Consider the following 24,116-nt stretch of genomic DNA (forward strand, 5'->3'; position numbering starts at 1 on the left):
GACTAGTCAACGATATTCTTTCACGTAGGTATTCTTAGAATCCTTTGTTACCGACCACGTTTTGCGGTATTGCGTTAACGCGAATATGTTATGGCCATAACCCGTTGCACACGAATGCTAGCATAATGCAGAATGCGATGATTGGCGGTTTTCTCAATTATCCTTACATCAGCATCTGGTAGTCACTTAAATATATAAAGAATTTTCGTACTTACATAGTCACTGTGCATATCAACCATCAATTCCTGTAAGCCGAAAAGAAATTCACTTATCCTTCGTAATAACGTCCATCGGCTTCATATTTTCATCAAATCGTCAAACATCAACTTTCGTGCTCAAATCTTTCTATTTAGATCAACTCGTACGTTCATGATTGAGCGGATATCCCTCGATTTCCATCATCATGTCCAATTTACTCGTCCATTATTTTTCCTTCTCCTTCCAGAAACCGTTTTCGTTCCGTCCTTTTCTTCCGGGTTTTCCAAACACTCCGATCCTGCCGTACTCTCTACCTCAGATCTTATGCACATTCATTCTTCCCAAGATGAATGCATAAATCCCAGATGATATCGTATTAATAGTACAATTTGCATAATGCCATTACTTAATTAAATTATAATTCACAGAAGTATTTTTATAACAAGCGACTAAAAAAAAAGTAAGAAAGAATACTATTTCTTTACAAAGTGTCAACCGAGGACATCTATTGAGTACCATTGGTATTACAAAAGAACTTCAAATGTATTACCGCCTACTGCTGCCATCTCACGTGCAAACAATAAATTAGGTAACTTGTTACGCTAAATAAGCAATTTGAGGTTGGCAGTCCTGAATCAAATATCTTACCAATACTCACTTGAGTATATAGCAAAATAATTCACAGCGGAATGTCGCTTATGACAGATTTGTCATAATATCTTGCCAAAGTATCTACTATATTATTCCCTTCTATTAAAGAATGTCCAGGTGTCCAAATAAAGTTGATATCATATCCCAATCTCGTTAATTTCAGTGTGAGTATTCTTATGTTAACAATGTACCATTCCGTATGACATGACCATGATGCAAACTGTAAAGAATTTAGCACAGAGGCTGAATCGGTTGCAATTAGAACTGAATTTAACTTCTTCTTTTGTACATAAAGCAATGCCTGTCGTATTGCAAAAGCTTCTGCAGTGTATATTGACAGATACGATGGCAAAGGAAAAATTTTGAATTCTGCAGAATTATCACAGTAAAATGCTGCTCCTGTTTTTCCAGACGTTGATTTTGAAGCATCTGTATATATGTGATATTCACATTGTAATTTTGAATGTATGTAGTCTTGATATATATTATTTGAAATTGTAGGGATTGTCTTCCTGAAAACTCTACTTGGGTAGGCAGGAAAATGAATCCTCATGGGAGATATCATATTAAAGTAGTCTGTCATGAAGCATGGTGCATTAGGTAAACGAATAATATTAGCTTGAAATTTATTAATGTCCTTATAAGCATAATATAGTATAGGTAATCTGGATTTATATTTTGCTGTACGTCTGTTGAGCATCAAAGAGTCTAACAATTGAAGTTTTGGTATGATCGGAGATGTCGTGTTGGCAATTTTCTTAAGTAAAAATTTGCTCGCAAGATATTTAACTCTAAGTTTGTATGGTGGATCTCCCACTTCTACGAAAGTTGCTTGTTTTGGAGTTCCTTTCCAAAGGCCATAAATCCTGGATAAACTGCTATATTGGATAGAAGATAGCGTGTTAAAAGCCCAACTTAGATTATCATTGTACATAAAGGAACCATACTCTAGTCTTGAGTTTAGCATCTGTTTATGGATCTGATGTAATAATTTAGGATCAGCACCCCACTTTTTCTTAACTGTCAACATTTTTATTATGTTAAACACTTGAGATCCCTTACATTGTGCCAGTTCTACTTGTGACTTCCATTTAAGTTTTTCATCTAATATAAGTCCCAAAAATTTATGACTTCTTTGTTGAGTAATAGTTTTTCCGTTTATATTTATTGATATGCATGAATGAGATCTCTTCTTATTAAAAACTACCACCGATGACTTATCTGGATTTACTTCAATTCCATTGATATCACACCATGATGATAATTCATCCAGAGATTTTTGAATTTTTTGAGCCCCTTCTTGAATATTGTTACTACTAGTGTATATAACAATGTCATCTGCATATTGTAATAGACGACTGTGTTGAAGAATTTTTGAGCCTAAATCTGCCGTGTACATATTAAATGGCATGGGACTCAGCACTGCGCCTTGTGGTAAACCTTTATGTGTATAACGTGCGGTGGATAACTGTCTTCCATATCGAATGTACAACTTACGTGCCAATAATAATCCAAGAATACTTTTTATAAAATTACGTGGAACGTTCATTTTCCCAATTTTTGTAACAGTATATTTGGAAGGACAGAATCATAGGCGCTACTTAGATCGAGAAAAACTACGATACAAAATTCTCGCCGTATGAAAGATAGCCATATATCTAAAATTAGTGTCGCTAATACATCTACTGTTCCAGTTCCTTTCCTAAATCCCATCTGATGTTTCGGTAATTTCTGATTATAATCGACCCACCATGTGAGTCTGTTCAGTATTAAATGTTCATATAATTTAGCAAGGCATGATGACATTGCAATAGGTCTATAGTTCGTATGTATTCCTGATTGTTTACCTGGTTTTAATATGGGTATTATCACCACTTCTTTCCACTGTGATGGAATTTCTCCACTATTCCATATTGAATTGTATGTATTTAGTAAAATTTCATATCCATTCAAAGGCCAGTGTTGAATACATTCGTATGTAATACCATCTAAACCCGGAGACGTTTTCTTTCGTTTAAGAACAACATATTCTAATTCATCCATAGTGAATAGCGATTCTAACGTGGATGTTTCTGGATATTTCATAGAGTTTAACAATCGACAAAGATTAGTTTCAACCGTATCTGGTGTCAACTTGCGGTGAAATTCTTTTATCCAGGCTGAATTGATATCTCCTCCAAAATAATGACAAGTATTATTATTGGACATACATCTTATTATTTTCCAAGTCACTGAAATAGAAGAATCTTTAGTTAATGTAGAGCAAAATGACTTCCAAAAGTATGATTTTGATTTCTTTAGGAACCTCTGAGTTTTTGCTGCAATTTCTTTATATCTAATAAAATGATTGATGGTAGGATTCTCCTTATAATTTATGTATGCTTTTTGTCGTTCGTTTACCCATTTCTGGCAATCCGTTGTCCACCACGGAGTCACTTTTCTTCTAGATCCAAAATTAGATACTGTTGCATTTATTTGTTCTTGTCGAATGAGAGACACCAATGTGTCATACGATACTTCTTGTTTCAACAATTCATTCTTTATTGCATTGTTTACATTTCCGGAGAATTTCTGCCATTCAACCCTTCTTGACTTATATTGACTATTGTTTTGTTCAGAGCGCATAGTAAACCACGTTATATTATTATTATGTTGAAAGGTTATCATAATTGGCATGTGATTACTGTTGTAACACTTCTCTAATACACTCCAATGGATTTTTGAAGCTATATCATTTGAGGTAATAGTTATGTCTGGAGCACTCGGCTGTTCATTAGGTCTTGAGATTATTGTAGGTGTTCCGTCGTTGAGTAATACAGCTGAGGAATCTTGCAAATAATTATACAAATCTTTACCTGATCGATCAGTTAGAGAACAGCCCCACATAGGGTGGTGTGCATTAATGTCCCCTGCCAGCACAAATGAAGTGTTTGGTGGAAGCTGCCCAACGATATTCTGCCACACTGTAACAGGGAGGTGCACTGTGGGAGGGCAGTAAATTGATACATAAGACGTATCAACAATCCGAACACCTGTAATCTGAATTTGACTGTTTATATTTTGAAACAAAATAATGTCATACTGTATACTTCTTTTAACACCTATAGCTGAACCACCGTATCCATCTAAACGATCATCTCTTATCCAATTGTAACCTTTAAACTTCAATGTTGAGTCAGTTTTCAACCACGTTTCTTGTATAAGAAGGACATCTGCAGAAAAATAAGATAAAATATGTTGTAAATTATGTCTATTAGGAATTAAACTTCGTATATTCCATTGTAATATTTTCAAGACTTTGTCTGGCATGCTGGTTGTTGAAATAAGTATTGCAAAATACTTGTAGCAATGCAAGTCCAGTCCTGGTTAACGTTCAATGTCGAAGTCCCTGCTAGGCTACATAATTGTTCTATAAATAATGAAAAATTATTTAGGAATTTTGTAGAATTTTGTTCTTGTGCCCGATTTGGCTAAATAGCTTGAGCCGCCTCTGCAAGAACAAATAAATTATTTTGTTGGCATGTTGTCGACAAATCTGGAGCATTGTCTTTTTGAGATCCTGACAAAGAATAATCAGGGCTTGTCAATCTCTTTTTATATTCATTTTGTCCAAATGGTTTCAATGTTTGAGAAGATTTCTGGCGTTTTCCTTGAGAAGACTCAGTCTCTTCCAAATATTTTCCAGCTTTCTTTGAACTGTACAATAGCCTTTTATTAGATACACTGTATTGATCTTGTATTATATTATTATGATATGAGGTGCTACTCGAATTGTTAGATATCGAAGCATATGTAAATGGCATTACTGTCTTTTCTATTTCCTGAACATGGCCAGTAGATATCTGTTCATATCCATACATATAATTAATTTTTGGGACTTTCTTCATAGCTTCGTTAAACGTAACATTCTGAACTGTCATAATTTTGATTATTTCCTTTTGGCGTTGTTTTTCAGGACAGTTTTTGTCAATTGCAGTGTGCTCCTGATTACAATGGAAACACTTGATCTTATTTGTGCAAGAGGACGATTCGTGATTCTCACCACAGCGTTTGCATTTTAGTTTACTTTTGCAATTAGCCCTGAAGTGCCCATAATAAAAACAATTAGTGCGCTGTTTAATCAAGGGAATGTACCTATCAATATCAAACTTTTTGTAAAACAGTGTGACATATTGTGGTAAGGATTGCGAGTCGAATGTTACAATTACCGTTCGAGTTGGAACAGCAACGCGAGTACCCTCCTCGTACTTATACTTCACAATGCGTTTTACCTTTATTACTTTGGCTGTTGATGAATTTATATTTTGCAAAATTTCATCTTCACTTATTGACTGATGTACATCTTTCATAATTCCCATTCTTCGTACTTGGTGTGATGGAACAAAACCTTCCCAATTATTCTGTAACAGTAATGGATTCGAAAAGAAATCATTTGCATAATTAGATGTCGTAAATGTAAGTCTAGCTAGATTTTTCCCAAGGCTATCTATCTCTTTCAAACCTCTAATATTTTCTTTGCTGACTATTTGGCCTAATTTTAAAATGTGAAGTTGACCAATATTTCCTTTGCCATTTCCACCTGAGGCATCCTGATGTTTAGATTTCACAAATATTTCATACGGACCTAAATGATTACTTCTGTACTTCAATACCTGTTGCTCATAAACTTTTTTGGAACTTGATTTACTAATTTGTTGGGTGTAATCTATATTATTACACTGAGAATTCAACTTATTAACTTCTTCTACAGAAGTTATGATTTCCACGTTGCTGGAAAGTTCCATGGCACTAATGTCCGTGTCCATGTTGGATACAGCTGGTTTTGTACCAGCAAATTTGGCTTTACGGCCTTTAGATTTTTTCATGAATTAATGTTCACATTGTCGCACATATATTTAGAACAACACTAATATTCAAACAGTAAACTATAAAGTCTCAAATTCTAACTTAGAACACAAAATTATCTTTGCAACAAATCACTTACACAATCACATCTGTAACCACAGACTCAATCTACAATATTTTAAATAAAAATAACTTTTCAAATGTTACTTAACACATTAGTATATTAACCAATTTCTACAGTCACTATAGTAACGAATAACATCAACATTGAATAGAGTAACACAACAGAATTTTCTTCATTCTTTTCAGATTATGCACAAAACTAAATAACAAAATATAATTGCAAAAAATGTCTTTGAATTAAAGAACTGTTGCAAAAGGAAATAAGCATTCATTTAATTGATGATACGAAAATACTGACATTCGTTTTACAACATATTTTGTAATGAATTTCTCATTACATCAGTTCCCTTTTTGATCAGGTTTTAAATTCAAATACTTCACATTTGGATAATATAATACAGGCAAGATTTCCCTTTCAGCAACAAACACCTATACTCTATCTTGGGAATCTCTGGAGCAATCCCGCGCATAACGGAAAAGAAGGTGAGAAATCGAGCAAAGCAGTACACGCTGATGCAAACAGCTGGTAACTACAGTCTCTTTTACCCGTCCACGTAATCCCGTTTCATGGCAAAATTTCATTGTTCGAGCCTCACTTGCACAGAGTCTTACTTTCGTTCGCTTGCTCCTTAGATTCCCGGGACAGAGTATAATATTCTGTGATTGGTTGTAATGGTCTCGAGCGTGAAAAGCCCACCGCAGATTGAACAAAGTTTTGATGTATAAAAGAAGTTTATTTCATGAAGGCTCATTGCCAGGTGAACAATGTAAAGTTCTCTCTCAATTTAAGCTGTTTCACCGAGAGTTTTGGGCTTTTTTAGTTCCTTGCATGTACTAGTCTTCCAAATTGAGATATCTTGAGTCAGGTTCTGTGTTACAATTAACAAGGTATACATCTTTATGCAGTTTGAAGAGTACACACGATGTAGTCTGATGGACATGTGCTGTTTTCCTGACATGTCAAGCTTTACTAAATGAATCCCTTGTACCCAAATCCCAAAATTCCTTCTTATTAGAAGGAATTTTGGTTTGCTCCAGAGTTTATATCTAGGCTCCTCCAGTAAGAACACCACCATGCATTTGAAGGCAGTCATTTCAAGGTGGAGCCTCCCAACATGATAACTCTTTCATCGTCTTCATATAGTTGTGGCTAGCCGGGAACCATCGATATTTTAATGCATGTATATGTGCGGTACGTATATTCAATATCAATATGCGAAAGTTATAACTGTAGTGTTTTCAGAAGAGTTACTGTTTTTTGAGTGACGTCAAACCCATGTCACATCATTGCGATTTATTTAGTCATTAAGAAACAAAAACAGCAGTGCTGTTACATCACGTGAATGGGTTGAAGTTTGGGTATCCACTCATTGCTATCAACTCATCTAGTTCATACCATGTCAGCAACAGGTGGTTTCTTTACTTGCAAGTTCTTAATTTATCAGATCTTGAAGGCTGAAAGGTACTTCGCTTAAGTAGCTCACTCACTATCTAGCATTTCTAAACCCGAAGGTTTATGGCTACAGCAACACAAGCCTTCCATCTGTCCCTATCCTGGGCAAAATCAATCCAATCTTTTCCATCCTTACTGATTTCCTTTAGGTCCATCTCAACGTTATCCCTCCATCCTCGTCGTGGTCTTTCTACAGGTCTGTTACCATTCGGTTTCCCAACAAGAATCCTGTAAACTCTTATTTCCTCTCCAATTCGTGCCACGTGAACTGCCCGCGTAAGTCTTCTTGATTTAATTATTCTAATAATACGTATCTGGACATGAATACAAATTATACAATTCTAAATTATGTAACCATCTCCACTCACCTGTCGCCTCATCCCTCTTAGGTCCAAATATTTTTCTAATTCTAAGGATTTGATGTTCAAATACTCTTCATTTATGTTCCTCTTTTAATGCAATGTTTCACATCCATAAAATACTACAGGCAAAATTGCTGTTTTTATTTTTTTTGTTAATTTTAACTTTGTTTCATATATATTATGTGAGACGATAGGAGTTTACGAAGAGAAATGTGTTTTGAACTTAAGGCCATCCAGAAATGTGTAGTTATTGGAAAATATCCCAATTGTTTTTACTCGTTATGGCATGGTTAGAATGGGATATTGTGATCCACTTTTGTCAACATGCGGATGTTAGAATAATAAAATTTCTGCATCATGAAAGAACCTCCAGCACTTATAGCCATAGGGTTGATATCTTTATAATTGCCTTTGTTGTCAACGATACTCTGCTTATTTCTGATGGAGGTGTACAGAGCGACAGAGGTCGTTGGATATGTCAATGGCTGACAAATTGTCAGTGACAATGTATGTAGACATTTGCTGGTGATAACTAGAGAGAAACCATCAAGTAAACAGTACACTGGACGTTACAAGTGTTGAATGGAAAATCTTGCCTCCACTACATTATTCTAATTTGAAGGATACAATTTTGAGATTGGCCAAAGAAGGGAAACGAACTTTTGAAAAATTCATAACGAAATATTTTCTAAATAATTTTCACTATTTTCGTATCATCAGTTACAATGAAAATCTGTTTTTGTTTCATTCATATTTTCAGAAATCAAATTGGGTTATATATATCTTGTATTTATCTTAAAAATGTTATTTGAGGTGAAATTAAAAATACAAAAAAATAGTATTTTAAGGGCTTAGTTCGTCTAAAGTCTTCTAACAAACATTTCGTAACGTTACCAAATATACAATACTATTGTATGGTTCGAGAATTATTAAGACTTTTAAGTCGGAGTTATTCACATAAAGTATGACACGGTCGTGCCAGGTTCAACTATAGCATATTAATATCCATAAGAATAGATTTATCTCAATACAAATTGAGAATGAGTAACATGAGACTGTATATCGGTATACACGTGATACCTCCCAGGGCACGGGAAAACATTAAGATTTGCAGTAAATTAACAAACTCAGGACTTACGTGTTAACATCTAGGTTCAGAATATATTTATCTTGATTATGCAATTAAGAACAACATTTTACATCATAACGAAATGCACTAAAAATCATAGTAACAGCAGCACAAAAATTATCACATGAACTTCCACTAATCTCGTAACTTCTATTCCAAGATTCATATCTATCAGGCGGGATGGTGTACTTCAGAAGACTGTTCATATGTCCGGGAAGGACATGTCAAGTATTATAGTGAGTCTTCCTACAATACCACTATTTTTTTTCAAAAATAGATTTATTGATATATTATGAAAGTTTACACTATTTGGAGCATTTCTGAAAAATCCTGAAGTTGAAAGGTGCCACCGTTCCCGAATTATATCAAATCAAAAATATCCAAGATGGCGGACTCTTTTCAAGATGGCGGCCATCAGCACGCAGATGGCGATTGGCTACTCGACTGAACATGTCGAGTATATAACAATTGATTCTACCACGTCTCATGCTTTTATTGAATAGTCAATTATGCCGGACTTAACCGCCAGACACACTTAAATTTATAGAAATTTAAAGATACACTTTTTTTTTGGTGCTGTCCTCCATTTGGAAACACATTTCGTGGCGCATCTTTCATTAAAATATATTAAAACTGATATCGTTTTAAAGCTACTAAATTAGGCTACAACTTTTATTCCAAACAATTTCTTGTCATTTAATTTGTTGAAGGGTTACAAGGCAAGAACTTCAGAAAGTACTAGAAGAAATTCACTTTTTGAAGATTATTGTTTGAATTACGGCAAAACCACCAACATTATCGAAACGGCATATTTTTTATAGCCTATCTAATAACAATTAAGACTAAAAAAAGAATTCCTGTCTATGACCATTGGTTAGGGAGATATATGTCAATAACTGAGAATCTGCGAAATTGATGTTTGGGGGAGCGCTGGGGGTAAGCACCGCGAGGAGGGGCGGGGACTTTTGGGATTTGCACTACTAGTAGTGTTCTAACAACTGATCAAATTCAGCTTTTACGGAATTAGCCCCGACATTGACCTTTTTTGTCCTTCATTGACTGGGCTAGGGCTGGCTCCGTATCCAAAAGTTCCGGATCTGGATCCGGATCCGAAAGTTCCGGATCCGAAAGTTCAGGATCCGAATATTCCGGATCCGGATCCGGGTCCGAAAGTTCCGGATCCGAGAGTTTCGTATCTCAATCCCATTATAATATTACCACACCATAAAAGGTATGATGATCTTCGATTAAAAAGAATTATTTCATTAGTTAGTCCTACAAGATTTTTTTTCAAGTGTTGTTCCTAAAATACTTTGCTACGCATCGGCTAACACACTCGTGCACAAAAATAATCTTACTTGTTTAACATAAAATATCAGAGGTGATTTTGTAAATGCAATTGAAACGAATATGTATTCATTCGAATGTATTGGAAATGGAAACAAACATAAATGTGAGACATTCCATTCCAGGATGAAACCTTTAACACATATAACAAGATAGAAATGTTATACAAAAATTATACAATTGTTCTACAGTTACAGTTTTACAAATTAAAATAAAACATTATAATATATGCAGTGTTATATAATTACAAAGTGTAAGACTAACAAGGGAGGTTATCTAAGTGTCCCCCTCCGATTTCCATGAAACTTGGCAGGTGTATAGTGGGGCCCAATGGAAGAAATACGTGTTCTTTTGTTTCAGCTAAAAACGGTTTTAGGAGGGCAAAACCCCATCAAATGTCAAGATGAGGACAAATTGAAGTGAGGATCTGACCCCTGTGTTCCCCTCCGATTTCCATGAAACTTGGCAGGTGTGTGTATAAACGGGCCCAAATGAAGAAATACGTGTTTTTTTGTTTCGACTAAAAACTGTTTTAGGGGGCTACCCCCTTCAAATGTCAAGATGAGGAGAAATTTAAGTGTGCATTTGACTCCTGTGTCCCTCTCCGAATTCCATGAAACTTGGCAGATATATAGAGGGGCCCAAAGGAAGAAATACGTGTTTTTTTTGTTTCGGCTAAAAATCTGTTCTAAGGGGCAACCCCCCCCCCTCAAATGTCAAGATGAGGACAAATTGAAGTGAGGATCTGACCCCTGTGTCCCTCCGATTTCCATAAAATTTGGCAGGTGTATATAGGGGGCCAAAGGAAGATATACGTGTTTGTTTGTTTCGGCTAAAAAACTGTTTTAGGGGGCAAAACCCGCCTCAAATGTCAAGATGAGGACAAATTCACTTGGAGCTCATCTGACCCCTGTGTCCCCCTCCGATTTCCATTAAATTTGGCAGGTGTATAGAATGGCCCTGTTTCTTCCTATGCCATATTTACGTGGTTTCGGGGTCAGATCCCCACTTCAATTTTTCCTCATCTCGACATTTGAGGGGGGTTGCCCCTAAAACAGTTTTTCAGCTGAAACACAAAAACACGTACTTCTTCCTTTGGGCCCCTCTATACACCTGCCAAGTTTCATGGAAATCGGAGGGGGAGACTTAGACCTCCCTTGGAAGTGTATTAATTAATTACAAATCGCGCACGCGCGCACACACACTATATATATATGTGTATGTATGTATATTATATATATATATATATATATATATATATATGTATATTAGCAGGTAACAGTATGTTATAAACACATTCTTACTTTCCAAAGAAGCGCATCTGGGATGGCAAAACGGATCCGGATCCGAAAGTTCTGGATTCGTATGCGAAAGTTCCGGATCCTAATCCGAAAACTTTTAGGATCCGGATCTGGCCATCCATAGGCTAAATACTCAGTAATGTTGTCGCCTTGAAATCAAGAGTTCGATACCCAATATAGGCACATTGCACAGTGGTTCTTATCACAATTTAAACTGTAGATTTAGTCTCGATTAGCTTATCTGTGCATAATGTCAACTAATCATAAATATTTCCACCTCTCAAGGAATATCGCGACGACAATGATGTTGAAAGATAAATTGGCGAAGTAGATCAAACCGAATGAAACAATCTTGCTTTTAGCCAAGTTTCTAGCCTAGGACATCTGGCATATGGATCTTTACCGTAACAACTCTGGTACGGACGTTAGCTAAGCACATGCACCGCAGTACTTACCGTTCTAATGAGATTTTATGATTAAGGGATAAGGTATAAGAGAACACTTCTTAGTCAAGACGAGGGCAAGTCAAATAAAAGTCTCACATTTTTATTTCAATTGATCTTTATTATTTAGATGTTTTGTTTTAACTTAGTACATCAACTCGTTGTAAAGAGATGGGGAGAGACCAGAAATGGATGTTAAAATTTATGGAATTGAAATCGGGAATAAATACTTTCGGGAAAGAATAATACATTTCTTTTGCGATTATGAAAGGAAACAAACAATTGAATTAACATCATGAGAAGAACAATGGAATATAAATATTTACGCGCAGAGGGGTGGGTCACTTTTCCATTTAATACTTTGTTTTTTCCCTAGAATTTTAAATTTCACGAGGCACTCAGAAGCTCTTCAGAAAAAGCAGACTTATTACAGTTAAAGCGTTTCTCACGGATAGTGAGAAACACCACTAAATTAAGGAAAACAAGACTTTTTCCAACAAGTTTTCTCAATATATATAATTATATTTATATATATGTACATATATGTAGCACCCATTTAACATTCGGACGAAACTTGAACTAGTTATCACAATACCATTTCAAGTAAACATCCTTTCTCTCTCTTTAAGTAAATATAGAACGTTTTTCTTGCTCATTTTTATCATGCATACATTATTTTTACATTTTTCAAAACTTTATACAGTACAGCATTTAGGATCTGAAAAGCATCAACAGATTAATATCAACAAAAATAGTTAGTTCTGTTGTTATAGCATTATTCAAAAGACTAAAGTATTTCTTGCCTATTGTCAGGTACTAACTATAAATAACTACCGGGTTTGGAATAAGTAGTTATGCGATTGTGGTTACAATCCACCACGCCAGTCATGCGAGACGGGAGCTCATTCGTTTATTCATTCCATCACGCCAGTGCGCCGGGTGACGGGACCAAAGCTCTGCTTTAGACGAAATCAGTTTCCTTGGCATTTTTCTTAACATTTATGGAATGAGCAAAATGCTGTGTAAAATGAAAAATCTTGTGCCTCTATTTCCTTAGCATTTTTAGTAGCATAACCAATCAGAAGCGACCTCTAGGTCACGATTGCAGTTGTAATGGCGACCGCGTGAGATGTAAACAATGTATCACTTCACATTTTTAAAAGCCGATAACTATTCAACCAAAAGGAATAAGGTTTCCTATTAAATGGTTTTATGTACAAATCAATGGCGCTGCTTAAATACATGCTTTATAGTGTTTACTGTACACGTATGGAAGAATATTTCAGTTGTTTTAATTGTAAACAACGTGAACTCAACATAGATGGTGTAACTCGACGTTCCTTTCGTGCTGTATATACCTATTATACATAGCAATTGCAAATGCTTACCAAAATTTTACATGAAATGCTTGTGTTGCGTGTAAAGTACTATCTGCTGTAAGATTTTTGGAAGCATTTACGTAGCATTTATGCTATCAAAAATGTTAAAGGAAATGCTTTCGTCAAAAGCGAGCCCAATTCATTCCACCAGGCCAGTAATGCGAAACTGGATTCAATCTTAACAGTCACAATTGGATCTTGCGCCCTGTGAAGATGGCGACTGGCCTCTTGTCAGTACATCGAGTACGCTGTATTCTGCAACAAATAATTATTATGTCGAAGTGAAACAGCGAATTCGAGATTCGGAACGGCAGGATCGTCGTTTGTGACGAGATGTAGGATAACCTGGACCGGAAGTTTGACGCTACAGGGACTATCCAGGATGCCAATATAGCAGGAAGGAAAGGGACAGTGTGTTTATCGAAGTCAACAATTTGCAAATTCAAGCTTGCATTGAGCAGAGGCGGATGAAGTTGATTACCGCATGAAGAACAGAGATTGACTTTACTGTGTTTCAATACCACATTAGCAATTTCATTTAATTACTTTTAGTGTCCATTAACCATTAACCTATGTCTATGCTTATTTACAAAATAAAGTTACTGGTTTCTTCTAACAATCGCGTAACTACTTATGTCACACCCGGTACATCACTGCTTTTAAAATATGTTTCTTAATTACTTAGAATCATTCACTCTTTCCTAGTTTATCTTATAATAACTATGTACTCTATATTTCCACATTAACTGTGGATCGCATGATTGCTTCCCAATGGAAAGTATAATAAGTGGTCTGTATATATATGATGTGTGTATATAAATATGTATAGTATATATTCTGTATATTAGGTACTGTACATAGTCTTTTGTATGATAGCGCTCAGATTTTTCTTCTAAATCCTGTGCGAATTAATTTGTAATGTATTAAGAAATAGGCATTTCTTCCATGTTCGGCCATTGTATTTTTTAATATTGGCGTAACTATTACAAACTAGGTCTACTTTAATAGTACTAAAAGGTGTATGGTGATATATGAAGTTTATTATGAAGTGCTACTTATGTTTAACAATTGCATTTCTTTACGAAATTGGATATTTTTATATATATGGAATGCTTCATGAATTCTTCTATTTTACGTTTCGATATATGTAATTGATAACTTATCGAACCAAATCTCTACTGGTGTATTGGGTTGAGAATTATATGCAAAATAAACTTTGTCAGTGTCGTAAAATTATTACATGTTTTACAGTCTTACAAGAATGTAATGAAAATAAGTTAAAACCTTTCTGTTCTTTCTTATGTAAGGTTCATGTAAACTGTTTTCAGTGCTTCTCATTTAATCATCAGTAATTTGTAAAGAGTTTTTAATAAGTTTTAGGATCAGAATGTACGTAACTTTAATGCCATGTCATCGAACTTACTCTCATCTTAAGTTAACTTTTATTGTAGAAATTTAAAGTATATATATTGTGTATTAATTTCTAGAACTGCAACCAACCTGTTATCTCACAATTTACAGAAACACACTCAGTGTTGTTAATAAACCAGATATGCATTTATGACAGCACATGTATAGTGAAAATATTGTTATTAGTTCTGCGTGCTCAAATTGCTAATTAGATTACAAATTGTTATTCAGTTTATGATATACATATAACCTTTCCGTATATCACATATATTGGATTACAAAAAAAATATAATCACTTACACATTTTTTCCATACATAGGATGACCCTTATCCGACAAGGGGAGAAATGTGTACCATACTTTACTTATATGAAGAATCAATTATGTTCTGTTTTTGTATGCACGTCTTGAATTGTTAGCGACATTATAAAATTAACCTTCATTGACTGATAAGAAATCAAAATATAGAGCTTAGAATTATGTATAATCATGGGCGTGGTCCGATATTTTTGCAAGACCCTTGTCATTAAGTTGAATTTCAGAGATTATAATAATATAAAAATAATTGTATTCAATGTATTCTACTATTATTTCCTATAATGTTCCTGGGGGAGATTCCCTCTCGTTCCACCAGATGAGTAATAATCCAGAAGAACTGTTTTTTTTCTAAATTTGGTCATATAAGTTTACGTTGTGTGTCCTCTGTCCTAAATATCTCATTTTGGAATGCAAATCATGAATATATTTAATTTAGATCATTAAAACTGGAAGTTCTGACTTGGTGCCTGCATTTTAACTCGAGTCTCGATCTAATTCACGTTTTACTTTGCTGTATGAATACTAACTCACTGAACTTTATTTCTATTATCAATTCTAAATAAAATAATACAAATGTTGTGTATTGCTTTACACTTAGTCGCTGCCCAACTTCAGGCGCTTGTGGTACCGTCGGACCATCTTTCGCAAACCCTCGTCAAAAACATCGTCGTTGTCAGTTTTTGACTTCATCAATGACCTCTTTCTTGGGTTCGAAGTGGTGGATAGCCAACTCGTTCTTCATCTATCTGAATATATGGCAATAGCTTGATGCCAAGTCTAGACTGTAAAGGGGGTGGCCAAATTGAACTACTCGAGCAAATCCTTGGTGCCAACACACATCTCACGTTTTGGTTTAACGTTATCGTCGATCCTCTCCCCTTCGTCGTTCACATCGATGCTCCCATCCCTGAATTCTCTGCACCAATGCCTTCCAGGATGGCTACTAGCGACGTTTTTCATCATACATGTGACGCAATCGACGGTAATATTCGGTGGCTTATCCATCAGAGTGCAAGTGGGTTCTACTAACTGTAAAACAGTCTAAGCCTAATTTGCGTAACCTGGCTGGGACATTTATACAAAAAAGAAAGCGAAAGGAAAAGGAAGAGACGAGAGCAGCTAAAGATTTAGATAGAAGGAATTGTGGGAAAGAAAACAGAAAAAGAGAGAAAAAGAAGTAACAACAAGAGGAGAGAAAAGATAATAAATGAATCATAAATAAAAATAGAATAAAGGAGAGAATAGAAGAAAATAACGGAAGTTAGAAAGAAAGAGAGAGAGAAAGAAAAGTGAATCAGAGGGGAAAAAAGGAGAAATTCGTGACAGAAAGAATGGGAATAAAAAAGATAAAGAGAAATGTGCAGGGAGTAGATTTACCTTTTATCTCCTTTTTGTACAAGTTAATATTTTATTTTAATTAATAAGGGCACTGATGTTGTATATACTGTATGTTGCTTATCTTAGCAAATTTGCATGTTTCATTAAACCATTTCTTATACTTTTACATTTACCTCTACCCCAAATCTCTCTCTCTCAGTAATTTCAGTTTTCGTTCCAAATTGCTTTTAATTAAAATAAATTAATAAATAAAATAAAATAAATAAATAAATAAAGATACAACTTTACACATTTTATGTATGATTTAGCCTATGATGGATAACTCTTACTGATGATATTGGAATTTTATTTAATTTATTTTGTTTACAAAGCAATACAATATATTTATTGAACTTTTATGATAGTGATAAGAGATCAAGTTTCATAAGAAAGGCAAATATTCAAGTCGAGAGACTACATAACGAATTGATAAAATACGTAACAAATGTTACTTTTGAAATTAACAATTGAGTTGTTATTTAATTGCACTCAGTGTAGCTATATTTAAATGGAAATTTATGGTACTTTCACAGCGATGTAAAAACTTGCTTAGCATTGTGTTAATCGATTGCAAGTTTTGTACAAATTGAACGTATGTGTCATCTATTGTAATATTTACTGAACATTTAGAATCTTTCCTGTTAATTATGTCGATTTTTTTATGTGGAAATTACGTGTGAAGGTTTCGAACTTGCGGTCCATGGAACAACATAAGTCTTGTTTGTTCCATATCTTAGAATGCATGCAAGTCACTAAAATTATGTGACAGATTATGGTGACGGCATCAAGGGAGGAGAGGAGGGGCTAGGTGGCCACCAACTATTCCGGCGTCGCCCCTGAGGTTAATGCATTTCCTTTTATTCCTAAAATATTCAATAAATATTAAAGCTTGTCATTAAAAGCTGTTACTAGTTATATATTTTACCTCAGAGAATTGCCTGTCATTACAATTGTAAAGCACTTTCATCCTCCGTAGCGAGGTGGTTAGGATACTAAACCAGGGTTCCTAGGTTCGAATCCTGGGCAAGGTGTTGCACGTGTTTGTCCCATCATCTATTTAATCAATTCGTCTCTATTATTAATATATTCTGTTATATCAATTAGTTTATATTGCACATTTGAGAAAAAATATTATTCTTGAATAACATTGTGTGGATCATCAAGTCCAGTATTTGAAATTTTAACTATATAAAGAATTACGTATGCTTTAATACATAAATATTAAATTTATGACATAATAGCTGTAATAGCTAAAAGAGCTGATTTTACTGCTTAGCTGCGATATGCTCAAAGTTTACTAGTTATTCCCTCAAATATTGCTAGTTATAAAAAAATGATAACTTGTAAAATAATTAAACTGAATTTCATAAGTATTTCAGTACAGTAAACTTGATTTTTAAATCTTAATTAATTTCAGAGTAGTTAGAAACCGAACAGTTCGATTTTGTTGACATGTTCCGGGTTCGAATCCCGAGTTCGGAACTTGCAATTCCGCGCGTCGATTCATTTCCCGCCTAAAATAGTTACGCAAAATTTGTATTTAGTTTACTTCAGTCAGAAAGGCGCTTGATCTATTTGCAGCCTATTTCTTTGGATAAAACGTTAAGTTAGTAGTAAGTTCTTATCCCATTCTTCATCTATTTGTTTTAAGTAACATCAAAGTTCTGTTCACATTATTTAGTTCAAGTTTCTGACTTGCATTTACATGAATTGATATTGAATTGAAAATATTGAGATTGGATTTTGTTTCACAGAACTGTTTGATAGAGGCGTTGTATATTTTAAAAATTATCAAATTTATGTAGCTTTTCTCACAGTTTTGGTTATCTCGACAAATAGGATGAATGATGATGAAATGACAAGTAACACTCATTCGTTACAGGCTGGGAGTGGAATGTAGAGAACCTTCGATCGCGAATTCGTGAGTCGACCACTGACTCTATCAGAGTTAAGAGTATCAACATACGCATCGAAATACATGTGTCATTTGGACTCCACTTCTAAATTCACTCCGACAACGCTTTCATCTGTGTATTCCTTACACAGAGAAAAGTTCAAGCAAAAATGTGCATAAAGCTCAAGCAACAGTCTGAATGCATCAGATATTGAATACACATGAAAATGCATCTGTTTTTTATAAATAGTATTGATATTATGTTAGTCCGCTCATTAAAATGTTTAGAATATGTTATAAATTTACGTCCAAGAGAACAAAGTTGTTTAGAATTCTTATCCTGATATTAGAATAATATTTCATTTTTGCAATGTATTAAATAAAGTTATATATTCATAACGTACGTATTAAATGTTAATAATTTTTAACTTGCTGTTTCAGTTAACGTTTCCCTAGATAGAGCAACAAGATAAAATAACATAAATAAGAATAATAGAAAAATTCATAGAAAGTAAACTGATCATGCGAACTAAGGGTGAAATGAAAAACAAATGTAACAAAATGCATTAAATTCAGGTACAAAAAATCATTTCTTGATTCATTCTAATGTTTCATTTTCTCTTGATGCATTAAACATTTCAGAAATTGAACGATGAAAGGAGACATCAATCAACCTACACTTATGGTTATATCAAACGTTGTATTTTAAATGCATAAATTGTATTTCATGCATTTGATTTTCTTCGTGCCGTTCTGGGCCATTTTTGTCGGACCCCCATGTAAAGCATTCGCTCATCTCCTTTTCTAATTAACTATATATTTGCATAATAGCAATTATTAAAATCAAAGAACCAAAATTTCAGTACAATCGTCGAGGTATTAAGATGTTACTAAAGTCACACAAACGTGTAGATTCAAATTCTATGACAGAAACATACCACTAATATAGATTTCATGAGGAAGAAATTTTGGGATGTAAAAAAACTGATTTATTTACAACACTGTAATATACTAATAATACTTTTAAGACTGAAAGTATTAAAGTAAATAAGGAGAAATAGAACGTTTGCTTCATGTTTAAAATACTGCGTAGAGAGGCCCTGTAAGGGTACTCTTTGTTAAAAGCGTAGTGTATTTGTGCTTTTTGTTTAGTATGTAGGATTGTGTTGTGGAATGTTGCCTCAAGAACCTCAAGAAAAACAGAAACCATTCCTATAGAAGCTACAAAGTAATACATTTTGAAGTGATGTATACGTCTACTGTAGATTTTAGCAATCGTTAAAATTTTCATAAAGGTTCAAGTCCTTGTTCAGGCAAAAATGTTCTTTAGTACATCCTTAATTAGTGGGAAAACACGTTGGTTGCTTTATTCTTTAAAAATATTGTAAATTTTAGCATTTTTGATTCAAGATCAGTACTAGCTGTTACTTGAATAATGACGAATTTGTTCATGAAGATTGCGGTTCTGGTATTACAAAAGCAAATTTTGTAGAATATTTATTGTGTGATTAAAAAGCTTTCATGTATAACAAATTGATATTAACTAGAATTTTATAATTGCAGTTGCATTCCATTATGTCTAATGTTACAGTATTATTTGGTGTACATCTATTATTTTTTCAAAAATGTTATTCTAAATATTAGGTGTGTTTTACTTCAATTTTGTTACGCCAATAATATTTTAAATTTCCAACATTATATATATATATATATATGTATAAATTACTGAAAGGTTGAAAAAAATACTACAACGTAAGGTATGTACTTATCTACCCTGTTTTGTATTTTTGTTACTTGTGTACATTCTACATTGAAGAAAGAAACAGAGTATTTAGTAATAAATTCATGACACGCCAGATGCAAAAATTCCTTTCTGACATATGGCAGCTTATCTTTATGTGGTGCGTTATGCGGCTTGTATTGTGATGCATATAGAAAAAAATAAATTTCGAACCCTAAAAAAAATGTTTTTTTCAACTTTCACTCCTGTTATAACATTTCATCTTCTCTTTCCAGCATGACATTACGTAACAAGTAGTACCTCTTCACATAACAAAAACTTTTTAAAACTAACGTATATATAACACTGTACATGGACGACAGAATTTCTCGGTTTACACTCAGTACAGTTTCTGCGATATTTAAACTCTACATTTTTTTTTGGTGTCATTTCTTGATCTCTGTTTTAGAATGCGCTCATCTTTATGTCTGTGAGCGAATACATAATGTGTTCATTTATTCATCGCCCATTCACTCGAAATATGAAGGATGGTGACTGGAACATAAGATTTTTTATCCGAAAATAGTACCAAAATGTTTTTTCTTTATGTAAAATAACCACAGTTATGAACAGATAAACGAGAACAAATAGTTGTCAGTTCTGCAAATGTGTGATGTTTTATGTTTCTTGAACAACCCTACCGTCAAGTGTGACGTCTTATATACAGAAGTAGATGATCATGACGCTACTCAACCTATTCGTTGCTCCATTCTCTCATGTATCACTCATCCTGAAGCGTCTTTTTCACTTAAATGCAGTGTAAGTTTTCACAAAATTTGATTAGAACTTGTATTCACTGAATCACCCTGTACACATACACACGCACATTGTGCTTACACGGTTTTTAGTATTCCCTTCCCTTGGTCGTTGCAGAAACTATTTAACTGTACCTGGCGGCCGCAATGCTTACCTCACTTTGTGACAAGTCCTTTTCTACGAAAAATAGCTTTATTTCTAGGAAACTGCCAGCACAAGGAAGGAGAAAGAGATCTCGAAGATACACAGGGTGACCCTAAAGGCACTTTACAACTTTGATGTCATACATCACAACTTGTAATTGACATAAAGAAATATACCATGTCCCATTTGATTTACCGACGACCTCTGGTGGCGCCTACAACATCTAATCGAAATTCCAAATCTGTCCATACCCTCTCTAGCTGTCAACTTTGGCAATGGCAGCTCTTATTGTGGCCTTCAAATCATCAAGATCAATGACAGGAGTGCTGAACACTCTGTCATTGACATAGCCCCACAAAAGGAAGTCCAGAGGTGTAATATCAGGGGATCTAGAAGGCCAGACAATTGGACCATCTCTTCCAATCCAACATGCTGGAAATGTCCTGTCCAGGACATCTTTCGCGTCTGAGACCCAGTGTGGTGGTGGGTCATATCATTCAATACCAGAAAAAAAACTTTAGGCGTTCGTGAATCACCTACAACAAAGTGTATTAATCTATGTCAATTACAAGTTGTGCTGTGTGACATCAAAGTTATAAAGTACCTTTGAGGCCACGGTGTATATTTTGGACAAAGTGTTGTCGTTTTGGTTTTTGATTCCCGTAAGAAAGCCAGATGCACTATTCGGAAGCATGTTGAAGTCCCGTCACATTCAACAATTGGATAACAATGACATGTATCACAAAGATGCCGGGAGAGAAGGTGATCTTTGATATGGACACAGGAAGATAGCTGTTCAGTCCCCGTCGCTGGCGCCAGACGCACCGGAGGGAGATCGTATAGTGGGCGGGGTGGAGGGGGAAGATGCTGCAAAGAGACAGGCCGCCAGCCACTGCTGTAGTCAGATTTGAGTCTGTCGGGCTATATGTTTGAGTTCTTGAAGTTCGTGGATCTCGTTATTGTTACCGTTGGAGCCCGGTTTGTCAATGATCAGGGCACAATTGCTGTTGGTATCAGAGTCCGTGCCGTCGTTTAGGTGGTTCAGCTTCGCGTGGTGGAGCGGCGTGTTCTGGAGGCTGTCTGGGACCATCGTGGTCACGGAGGGTTTCGCGTGGTGGTCCGCGTGCGGCGTAGGGGGAGAGTTCATCCCTCCCAGTCCAAGAGCCTGGGCAAGCTCCGGGAACGGCTGCCCCGTCTCTCCCTGTAGCACTTTGATCTTCTGAATCATCTCCCGGATCTCGTACCGGAGGATCCCGAGGAAACACAACTTGAGGAAGGCTATGACGCAGTAACCGATCACCAGGAGAACGTCCGCGTTCTGGCGCAACCAGTGTAAGAGTTTCTCTTCGCACCCCGTAGCGTACGTCTCGCTGCTCGGCCAGAAGCAGGTACCTGAATGAAACACCTTCACGCTGGAGTCGGCGTGGTGACCAGTCTTGGAGTCAGGTTCGATGATGTGACTCAAGGATTCGTTCACCTGCGGGGAACTCCTCGGAGCCGCGATCTTGAACGTTTTCCTCGACGGCTTGCAGCAGGACTCGGGAACCACCAACCCCGGCAACGTCACCCCTTGCAGAGCCTTCAACTGCATATCGTACCAGTCCGTGGTGTTGAAGTCGGCCGGACCTTCCACACCGCAACACAGACTGTCACTTTGCAGCGAATCCCAGAGATCCGTGAACGCACTGTCTATCCCGTACTCCCCCACCAACCTCTGTTTGAGGCTGGGCCTCAGTTCGGAACAGATTCTGTCGAACCTGAAGATCCACACCAACCCTATTATTGCATCGCCACAGAGAAGTCCCAACAGGAGGAGCCAGTAGATATTGAGAAGTCGTTCGTTTAGTCTCAGTGCCCCCACGCACCCGATCACCTGCAGTATGCTGCTCTGCGTTGCCAGGGCGAGGTAAGCGTATATGAACGTCGGGTGGTAGAGCTTTATGCCCGGGATGAGGCTCCTCCTATTGTCGCTGAGCACATGTCCCGCCACGCACATGAATCCAATGACGCTGACGAGAAGCACAACATTGCAGGTGTAGATCCACAGGCGATAGTAGCGCATTGCCTTTATAAGGAGCATCACAGCAATGGCGTTGCAGGGAAAAGGCGGAAATATGGACAGATTTTTCAAGCAACAGAAAAGGAAGTATGGCTTCTTGTTCTAGGAAGCTCTTAGCTTTGTTGAACCGGCGACATGCTGTTCAACATGGAAGATACGCACTTATGCTCTCTGCACTCACGTGATAGAGGATGAGTAGAAGTAGAACACAAAGAAACCTTTAGGGTCATCGTCGTCGCTCATTGTCGTCACCAGTCCTTCCCAGAATTCCGTTGAATTCCACGACAAAAGGCACGAACGAAGTTCACAAAGTCCACGAGGGGGATAGGACCACTATCACATCGATCGAACACGAGAGGCCGCCTCGGAACTAACACACTTTGTCGGTAAGCGATATTGTAACGGTGTTGTTTGGCGCGTTGTTTTGGATACTCACGTCCACTTTGGTTGGAAGCGAGGTCTTTGTGGGTGGAAGCTGGCAATGACGCTAAGGTCTTCTGGTCCCCTGCCAAAAGGCTCGTCGGCGGCTGCCAAAGACTCTCCTCTTATCTAACAGCCGCTGAAACGGGGGGAGCGTGGAAGGTCAGGATGTGAGGTATATGAATATGCCATTCCTTAGCACCTGATTGCTTCTGTTTCTCTCGTTCGCCGCCAGAGGATGCCTCCGTCTGCTGCAGTTCTCTTATTGGTTTTTGCTGCTTCGCGTCACTTCCGTTCTCTGCCAAGGTAAATCTGCAACGAAAGAAAAGTAAAACTCACTGTAGATGTCTCTCTGGTCGTGCAAAAACAACATAGTGGATTAATATTGAACATGTATTTCTGCTACGCGAAATCTAATTTCACCAGCAAGTTTTTAATACATTCATTAAAAGTTATCAGGAAAACATGAGATTCAACAGACTAAACTAAGTTATTTTTTATAATTCTCTGAATGTTAGTGATAATGGTTCTACATTTGCGTACAATATTAGTTGGACATTAACAATAGTCTAGTTCTATAAATTAACGTAGAGAGAATCTTTCCTCTCGGTTTCAAGTGAACATTCATTTTGCCGGTAATCGAACTTGCGATAGACTCACTAGCGTACGCAGAGGGGCGCACCCTCCGAAATTTTGAGAAAATCAACATTTTCAACTAAAATTAGCGA

At 36.1% G+C, this 24,116-nt stretch overlaps 1 protein-coding gene across 1 annotated transcript in view; it reads right to left on the reverse strand.

The window, feature by feature from the left end:
- Positions 1-11,990: 11,990 nt before the first annotated feature.
- The window catches only part of LOC145993925 (uncharacterized), an 84,803-nt gene continuing 72,677 nt past the window's right edge, over positions 11,991-24,116 (reverse strand). The window contains exon 2 of the mRNA XM_083129873.1: positions 11,991-23,700. Coding sequence (XP_082985999.1) covers positions 21,811-22,989 — 1,179 coding nt within the window. The 5' untranslated portion in view covers positions 22,990-23,700 and the 3' untranslated portion in view covers positions 11,991-21,810. The remainder of the gene's footprint in view (positions 23,701-24,116) is intronic.

Source organism: Lepisma saccharinum, chromosome 10 (genome assembly GCF_977018435.1).
Source record: "Lepisma saccharinum chromosome 10, izLepSacc3.1, whole genome shotgun sequence".
NCBI lineage: Eukaryota > Metazoa > Arthropoda > Insecta > Zygentoma > Lepismatidae > Lepisma > Lepisma saccharinum.